This window comes from Rhinichthys klamathensis, unplaced genomic scaffold (assembly GCF_029890125.1).
Source record: "Rhinichthys klamathensis goyatoka isolate OS25496 unplaced genomic scaffold, OSU_Roscu_1.1 h1tg000001l_1, whole genome shotgun sequence".
NCBI classification, from domain to species: Eukaryota; Metazoa; Chordata; class Actinopteri; order Cypriniformes; family Leuciscidae; genus Rhinichthys; species Rhinichthys klamathensis.
In genome coordinates, this window is record NW_026606555.1 from 1,265,001 (window position 1) to 1,275,000 (window position 10,000).

The window sequence follows — 10,000 nt, forward strand, 5'->3', positions numbered from 1 at the left end:
TAATCAACACATCAAAATAAGTGAACTTCTATAAAGCATGACAAAAATGATTAAAACCTAATTATTTAAAATGTGCTTTAACGTAAAACTTTAACTTGACATTATTACAAGAGTGCACTTTTTAAAAGATGTCACGAAACACAGTCATGAAAGTGTCTCTCTATAAATGCACTTAAGTAGTCTTTTATTTCATTCATATCTCTTTTTTTTACATTTGAATCATATTTCCCCTGCAGTGGTTTCGTTGGAGGACCATTGAACTAAAACTGCAGTCGAGCTTTAGATCAGAGATAGGATTCGCCCTAATTGGCGGGGAATGTCAAGTTCAGGATGTGCGGGAGCAAACAATTCGGCTGTTTTTAAGTTCGATGTCACTATACTCAAAGAATTGCATCATTTGTGGAAACTATATTGCATATTCATGGTCAACGGGTATATATAAGCACACTTACTAATCAAGCAGCGAGAGAAAGACTCGGGGTTCATTACAGCCGAGCCTGTCACAGAGAGAGAGTCTCCTCAAATCTTCCCACTTTATTCATCCCGAAGGAAAATCCTGCTCTCCTAATGATGTGTGTGTGTGTCAGCAGGGTTTCCGTGTCTGTGTGTTGTGCTCGTGCTGAGGTGAAGCCCTGTGATTGTGATTAACTAATGAGAGGGCTTCACTTGCAGAGAGGATTGAACGAGGAAGTGCCTGACAGACAGTGCGTAGGAAAAGTGACCTTTTCTGCTCTGATACACGAGGAGGTGAAGAAATGAAGGAAAGCAAGCAAGTGCTGGTGTCTTCTGACTAATAGGGGATGTCAGTGTTAAAGGGGCTAATGAATGATCCACACACGCACACACACTTCACTCACACAGATCGCCTGTGACACTGACGGCCGTCACTTCGCCAGTCGAGCAGATTACAGGAGCTTCATCCCACCAGAACAAGCCTGAACGCTCAGTCCCAAACCCAGGAGCAGCACCTCGTTCAGGTGGCGTAGTTAGACATGCTAACTCCAGTAATAACAGTCAATTATGCATGATTATGTACAGTAAGACTGGAGAAACTGGAAGAACTGGAAGAGAGGGCTACTCTCTGAGAAAACAAAGGAAATTAACATTTGAACTCTCATTCCCTTCCCCCATCCCTGAACTCACCCAAACACCTATGTGGTTTAATATGAACAATTACCGTACAGTATTACACATGTTTGGGATCATTTGAAGTGTGTCAGTGTGACTGGTACACAGAAGTAGACCACAGGTAATACGGTGTGGAGAGTTTAGAGATATCCTGTTAACAGTTGTGTGTGTGTGTGTGTGCCTCATGTACATCAGCTTCTGTCCCCAGTGAGTCTGGGACGGTGATTAATGCAAATTCCCACTGTGTGTGAACTCGTGTTTACATGTGAAAAGAGGTTTCTGCCGTGGTCTGAGTGTTTAGGGAGATGCTGGAGAGGCTCGTGGTGATTTGTAACTCAGATTTAGTTAGGCGCTCCGCATCGTGTGTTTTATAATGTCAGGTTCGCATCTTCTCTCTTTATTCCAGAGCATTTGATGTTTTGTATTTATTATCGTTGAACTGATTATGAAATTGGCATGATACATTTACCTGACATAATAAATTGTTACATTTGATTTCATTCCGACTGACGATGAAAATGTTTTCCCGAGTAGATTAAACGGATTCGAATGTTACCGCAAGTTTTGCGTCAGATTAGTGACGGCTAATATTTGGCACTAATTCAAGTGTACGTGTCTTGCAAAGACAAGAAGTGACTTTCCGTTTAGGGCAGCAAACGTGCTGCTTGACCAACCTAAATCTGGCTGTGTCTTACCTCTGTTTTAATTTAATGTTACTTTACATAAGTGTACGTGGGACACCACGGCATGGCCAATCCAAAGCTATTATAAGACGAGTAAAGTTGGTTGACTTATATCTGTAGTAGTGGCCATACCTCTACAGAAGTAAACGTTACTTTAATTTCAAGTGCATGCAGTCACGGGTGCAAAACCAAAGTGTCTTTGATTGTGTAAAGGCCTGTACACACCGGGACGAATATCGGCTCGCGTTATTCGTCAGCGTTTTTCAACGCGTTTTTTGTGTTCACACCCAAGCGATTTTCGCTGACGATGAGCCGAGTGAACACGCAAATTCATTCCCTGACGTTAGATGGCGCTTAATGTAAAACAGAAATACCCCGGTCCACAAAGTGGCGCTGCGCAACTACGCTTCTGACACTCGCTTGTCACTCAGAAGAAGAGAGCAAGTTTGTCGCGTTTGTCATATAGTTCTTTATTGTCGAGACCAGCAGCTCTACATTCATCTAGCCTTGCATCTTCCTCGTCTTATTTCTTCCCGGCAGAGTGTAGACGCTGTATATCTTCTTCGCCGTTACGTATGTGTGCTCGGCAAGACCGTTTTGTGTTTGAGCGCCCCCAAGTTGTGTTTTACTGTAACTTCAGAAGCTCCAGACACGTGAGCAAAAGCGCCAATCTCATTGGTCGGATAGTTTTTGACGCAGCGCGTCAAACCCAAAAAAAAGAACCCGAGGCGTTTTTAAAAAAATGACGCTTTTACGCGTGGCGTTTTACGCGTCGGTGTGCACACTCGCATAGGCGCCCTTTGTTTAGTCACGAGGCGTTAAACGTCGGCGAATAACGCGTGCGAAATTCGTCCCGGTGTGAACAGGCCTTAAGCGTGAATGCGACCGATCTCAGGTATACAGCAGTTACCTCTGTTTGGTGACCACAGCTGGCGAGCTTGTGATCGTGAGACCCGTGTTAAAGGGATACTCCACTTTTTTTGGAAATAGGCTTATTTTACAACTCCCCCAGAGTTAAACTGTTGAGTTTTACCGTTTTTGAATCCATTCAGCCGATCTCCGGTTCTGGCGGTACCACTTTTAGCATAGCTTAGCATACATCATTGAAGTGGACAAGACCATTAGCATTTCAAAAAAAAAAAATGACCAAAGGGTTTCGATATTTTTCCTATTTAAAACTTGACTCTTCTGTAGTTACATCGTGCACTAAGACAGACGGAAAATGTAAAGTTGCGATTTTCTAGGCTGATATGGCTAGGAACTATACTCTCATTCCTGCGTAATAATCAAGAAACTTCACTGCCGTACCATGAGTGCAGCAGGCGTAATGATATGACGCAGCGCCATATTTTCAGGCATATTTTCAGCCATATCAGCCTAGAAAATCGCAACTTTACATTTTCCGTCGGTCTTAGTGCATGATGTAACTACAGAAGAGTCAAGTTTAAAATAGGAAAAATATCAAAACTCTTTGGTCATTTTTTTTTTTATAAATGCTAATGGTCTTGTCCACTTCAATGATGTATGCTAAGCTATGCTAAAAGTGGTACCGCCAGAACCGGAGATCGGCTGAATGGATTCAAAAACGGTAAAACTCAACAGTTTAACTCTGGGGGAGTTGTAAAATAAGCCTATTTCCAAAAAAAAGTGGAGTATCCCTTTAAACAATTGCTAAACCATTATATAATTGACCAATAACCAATTGGCAATCTAACCTAAATTCGAGGTCATGATAAAATGGAGTCAGATAAAAGCTTAAATGGACTTAAATGACTTTGCCGGGTGTAAAGACAGAAACACACAGAGACCTTCACCTGTTCTGGCGGATGCAGATCTAGGCGGGCTTACAATTACAAGCCGCTAACCCTAAACCCAACCCTATCCTATAACCTTAACCCTGGCGTAAGTACATGGAGTTCATTAATAGTACTCTCTACTTATTTGTGTAATTACACTGTAACAACATCTCCTTAAAATAAAATACAACTACTTACTAAAGTACCACTTTCCAGGGAAAAGGAATAGAAGAGCGTTTTACTGTAAACCATAACGGGGACAGCAATACTGCAGTGTCATATATTACTGTGGTTAATCTGGGGTTTATAATGGGTACAAATCCAACATCACAGACTTCATTTAACCAGACTCATTCAAAAGCATATTTTAGTAATCATAATCAAAAAGCTTAAACAATAAAAATAAAAAACCCTGCTGCATTATAATGGAGATGTTACTTCAAAACCTTTTAGCGGCTTCATTTTTGTGATATCAACTTCAAATTTGGAACTCAGCGCGGTTAGGCGTATGGCTTTGATTATTGGTCCAGATTATTTTGTAATATATAATTTTGATAGAATAAAAAACTGTTTAGTTTAGTACATTTGCTTTACAGAAAACATAAATCTTTTTATAACTTACTTCTGCAATAAACAACCATAAATCCGTATTCCAAGGCATCGGTGAACTCAAGTTAAAGCACATGATGGAACATTGTGAACATTGACACACTTTGGCGAATTATGACATCTGAAGCCATTATAATGGGGAGGAAATGACTGAATTAAACCAATCAACTGCTCTGTTGACATGTATAGCGGCGTAACGGAGAGGACATTCCAGTGGCGGAGAAGAAAAACATCAACCACCGGAAGTTTGCGGCCTCCTTCAGACTCCGAGAGGTGACCAGTCAGGACCAAGACCTGTACCGCTGCGTCACCCAATCAGAGAGAGGCTCCGGCGTCTCCAACTTCGCTGGGCTCATAGTCAGAGGTAACGGCTTGCTTGGTTTTTATGCGGTCTTTGTCATTTTCCCTATATTAAAACTAGGGCTGTGAAATTGACGATTAATCGCGAATAATCTCATCCAAAATAAAAGTTTGTATTTATATAATATATGTGTGTGTACTGTGTATAATTATTTTGTACAGTATATATAAATACGCACACATTCATGTATATATTTAAGAAAAAAATATTTATATATAAAATATTTATTATTTTTATATATAATATAAACTGTATAAATATATATATACAGCATGCCGATATTTCTTAAATATATACATTAATGTGTGTGTATTTATATATATATATATAAAATAATTATACACACAGACATATTATGTAAAAACAAACTTTTATTTTGGATAAGATTATTCGCGATTAATCGTTTCATAGCCCTAAACAGAGAGTTCAGATTCTAGTATATTCTAATTTGATGAGTCTTTATTTATTTTATGAATGTGTAACAAAAGGGTACAGAGTTGATTATTATCACATATAATAAGAGATATGGACATTTTGGGCGATACCAATAACCGATTATACTTTGTATTTGAAAGCCGATAACCGATATTTTGGCCGATGAATCTAAATACAATTTTTTTTGAGAGAGAGAGCTTGATTACAAAACCATAAAAAACAATGTCCCAAGCACACGATTATAATGATGTTCTCATGATGATCATTTTTTGTAGCCGATATGACAGACTTGCATGTTGCACTTTACTGTATTTTCCTTTTTTGAGGTGATTCCAATCATATTTCAAGCAATTCAAAACAGTGCACATCTGAAGTGTCTCAGCTGAAGGAAATAATACATTATTTATAATATATCGACCACATTTTCTTATCGCGCTGATGCCGATATGGTGACCGATGTATTGTGCATAATGAATAAAAGGCAGTGATTTTATAGACTAGTTTAAGGCCTTCCCACCCGAAGTCAAGGAGAAACAGCCATGGCTACAGCGACCATCTGCTTATTTAAACGCTGCTAAATAATACAAATGCATTCATATTTCAATGACCATTGGGCGCATGATGCCATATTAATATGCACAGCCTGTTTACGCAAACAAATGTGGTTGGGTGTTGTTTTGGCGACCTCCCCCGACCTCGAGAGCGTGTGGAAGCGCTGTTGTGTCGGGGCCCGTGTGCAGATGCGGCTCTGAGAGGAGTGCGCTAGTTAGCGGCGGCCGGAGGGCAGAAGGGCCGCTTGAGTCTCAAGCGCTCTGACAGCTCAGATATCTCCACCACACTTCCCCAGCTGACATCCTGCTACACGGAGACCAAAGATGCTAATTTCAGCGGAAATTTTTGGGCCATGGATTTGTGCGTGCGCTAATGGGAGCTGGCACGGAGTTGCCTATTGTCGCGCGTGACCCCGGGCTAGTGCTTTATTAGCTCCCGCTCTCCCTAATGCGGGGCGACAGCGGGCCCTCACGGCTGTTTGGGGCCGCTTTGTAACAAATGAAAATTTCAGTGGCAAATTCTTGCGCTGGAGAAGGATCGATCTGTGTGTCCTCCAGCTGCAGCAAGAGAGATGGGAGAGGAGAAAAACACAACACAACAGTTGTGGCCTCGGCGAGCTTAGCCCAGGGTTTGGAGTAATGACATTAGCCTGCTCTCGCTTGTAGGGAGTAAACTGAATTGACAAGACGTGTGCTGTGAAATGGATTCAAACGCAAACAGTCGATAAGCACCGCCCTGTTTCTATTGGATACCAGTGGTTTGGAGATCGTTGCCTTGTGCAGAAACACCTCGCTCTTCAAAATGGCACTTCTTGTTGGAGCTTTTGGTATCACAGGAGAAAAGCATCGGTCTACTCTAACGTCCTCAAGAATTAATAGACCAGGACCTTGTGAGATAATGAAAAGCTGAGAATTAATTGAATGTAACCAGTAGCGTAGCATGTCAGTCCCGGGCCCATATGTATATGGCCCCCCTAACCCCGCCCTCCAAGCAAGCACACCGAAGAGACATTTATAGACGTTCACTTTAGCATAAAAAAAAAAAAATACCATGGCATACCATACCAGACAATACCATAAAAAAAAACACACACACTACCCAAGGCCTACCCAACAACTTTTCACAACCAGAACAGAACAGCAAAAATGTCTAACGTAACCAAGGCTCAGCCAGAGTCAATAATAAACTACTACTACTTATATTTATTGTGGCCACGTATTAATTAATACATTCCCTCGTTCTATTGGGCGGCGGGCCCCCTAATTGGCCCGGGCCCATTTGCACGTGTGTACCCTGCATGCCCACTGAATGTAACTTTTGGGCTGTACAATTTTCTCAGCTTTTTGCTTAAAATGTTGCTTTTTTATGAAACCCACATTAATTATTATTTTTTTTGCTGTTCTTTCTTGTGATATATTGCATATTCAGATATTTATTCAACAAAATATTCATGAAACTTTTGTGAAAATGGTCAAAAATGCAAGCGGTGGCTGGCAACTTATTAAAAAGAAAAAAATAACGCTGGCAAAAACAAAAAAATCCGAAACATGCATGTCATGTGACCATTAACTAAATATCAGAACATCATGGACAAGTGAATGTGTCTGTTACATTAATGAGGGCGGTTCCAGAGATGAGGAAGAGTCAGAAAGACTCTTCCTCATATTAAATAGTCCTAATATTAAATAGTTGAATGAACAAATAAACTCAGAATAATCCAGCATGTGCAACAGTGTGTTCTCTAAACACAACCAAGAGCCGAGGAAACACACTGATAACAAACTCAAATACCAACGGCTGTCATGATTAAACCAATATCCATTGTAACAAACCGGCGGAAACACGAATAAAGACAACAGGAAATAATGAGAAGCAAACTAAAAGTCCATGAGAATGAAAACTAAACTGAGAGTTTGTGACAGAGTCATTAAATTACTGAAATATTAACGTAATATCTCAAGAAGATGTTTTTCTTTGGAAAGTTTGTGATAGTCCTGTTTGTTTTTTTCTTTTTATCTCTGAAGAATCGTACAATCAAATCCAGAACGTTATGCATCCAAAAGTGATGTTTAAGATGAACCACTGAAGAAAGCACAGGTGTCTCCCGAGCGCAGTTGTGTTTGTGCTGGAGACGATGATTGTTTGCTACTTGTGATTTCCTAATGAGTGGATAACAGGCTGTCAGGCTCCTGTGAGCGCGCGGCACCCCGTCACACACACACACACACACACACACACACACACACACACACACACACTGATCGCTGGTAAATATGCCTGGAGAGACAGCCGCAGATCAGGAGTTGAAACGAGGGAGCTTTTAAAGACACCAGCTCTGCGTATGCTGACGGATCGTTAAAGTTTGATGAAGCGCGATCGTCTGATACTTCCCCACGATGCACACGCAGAACAAACGCAAACAAACCAAAAGAGCCAAAATGTCAACAACTCCGAAAGCTTCATCTGAGAGAATCTGAGAGAATGAAGAACAGAGCGCTTCATTAATGTCACACGCGTCGGGTTGCTGACTGTGAAACACATCAATGGTTCATCGGCTTTCACTGAACACACTCGCACCTGGGCGACACTCAGGGTCTCAAACCTGCCGAGGATCTTCCCCAATGCCCACATTATGCAGGGGTTTTCAAATTGGGTGAATGTGAGCCTCCCCTGACAGTAGGTTAGGACAGCCGAGCCCCCCCGTAAATGCCATCTTTTGTGTGTTCCAGGCAATGATGCGTTTCAATAAAAACTGATAAAATGAAAAAAAAAAAAGTATATTGTATTTGAAGACATTTTATTTCCACAACTTTTTTTTGCAACAGCAAATCATTTCCAACTTCATGCAGGCCTAATTGAGGCTACTTTTAAAATCACTGAACATCAGTAGGCCTAACCACAAGTCAACAAAACATGTTTAACCCTCTGGGGACCAGAAACGCGCCCGCGCGTTTTGCCGTTTTTTTTTCACATAGCAGAAAAATAGACTTAAAATACTCTGTTGATTTTGATCGTACATATAAGTGTTATACATCAATCGATCCTGTTAATTGTCTATTATTTTTCTGTATACTCACAATAAAAACAAAGTTTTGTGCTTTTTGTCAAATAAAGAAAAATAAACATGATGCGAGTTTTGCCTTCTCTCTGTCAGTGCAGTCCATTCTGAAACACGTCCGAAAAATTAACTCTAACTCTGCAAATACTTGTCATACAGGCACGAGAGGTTTTTCTTTATGAAGCTTGAATTCTCTTCTTTTCAATGAAGTAATTTATATAAAAAACAAATATTCTCAGTTTATGTAATCTGTATGAAAAGAGAGTGCTGTCAGATTTTTTTTCCCCAGCTCATTACACTTCATTACGCGTTAATCTGACACGCCCACGGAGGACGCGCGCTATTCAAACGCAAATGTCGAGGCAAGCCATGACAATGCCCACATCAGCCGTTCCACCGCGGCGGTAAAATGTGGGGTGTATTTGCTGCCTTTTACCGCCAAGAGGCGCTACAATCATAGACTCTGAAAAGTGTTTGTTTATTCTCTCTAATGCGTAATCTGCTGCCGCACCGCACTGATTCAGAGCGTTTGAAAGCTGGTAGCAGATGAATTCAACAAGTGAAACGTAGTTAAAATAATTCATAATCACAATACTGAAATTAGGCTACTGAAATGAAATTGAATAAATAATGAAAAAGTAAAACATTGCAATAAAAACAGTCACAGACGTACAGACGATAGCTCAGTGGTTAACGCAACAACACGAGCTTCGAGGAGCTTCAATCGACTCGGATCGAATCTCAATGTAGCATACATGTTGTTAACCGATGTTGCCCTACAGCGTTTATGTTTAACCTTCTTGATGCTTAAATAGCTAACTGTTTATAACTGTTTACTTATTTAAAGTCAAGAGTTTTGTTTAATTATTATTACAACATAAATTTGCTACATTCCTGGAACCGCAGCCGCTGCACAAACGACAAAAACTGATGAAGGAAGATTGTCAGCCGATTGCATCAGAAAATGAAAATGAAGAAGCACGTCTTTAGTCTGCTAAATTATTGTGTAATGTAAAAGAACACTAAAATTACTTAAGTTTGAAACCAAGTTCGAACATTTCAAGGTTTAAATAAAGTGTCGGGACAGTTTTTTTTATTTAAAACAGGGTTGCATCGGGTTTAGAGTTTATTTCTTTTGCGATGCAAAATAAGAAACACTAGGCTAATCTTATTCTTGCGACATTTTAAATTTGTATTGCCAAAGAAATGACAGCTATATTAAACAATTAAAACAGTAGGCCTACAAAACGAAAATTGTCCAAAGCAACATAATTAAATTAAAACATGCGTTTTTCTTTGCCTCTCTCGCGCTGAATCTCTTTTTAACAAGTTTATTTAGTCTCCCTCGCTCTCCATATGAAAGAGGAACATTAACACC

The 10,000-nt window shown here is 40.2% G+C and overlaps 1 protein-coding gene across 14 annotated transcripts in view; it reads left to right on the forward strand.

Moving 5' to 3' along the window:
- Positions 1–10,000, forward strand: part of ptprk (protein tyrosine phosphatase receptor type K) — a 229,609-nt gene that overhangs the window by 95,893 nt on the left and 123,716 nt on the right. For all 14 annotated transcript variants that reach the window (XM_056233705.1, XM_056234489.1, XM_056238174.1 and 11 more), the window contains one exon: positions 4,406–4,580. In XM_056233705.1, the coding sequence (XP_056089680.1) occupies positions 4,406–4,580 (175 nt within the window). The remainder of the gene's footprint in view (positions 1–4,405; positions 4,581–10,000) is intronic.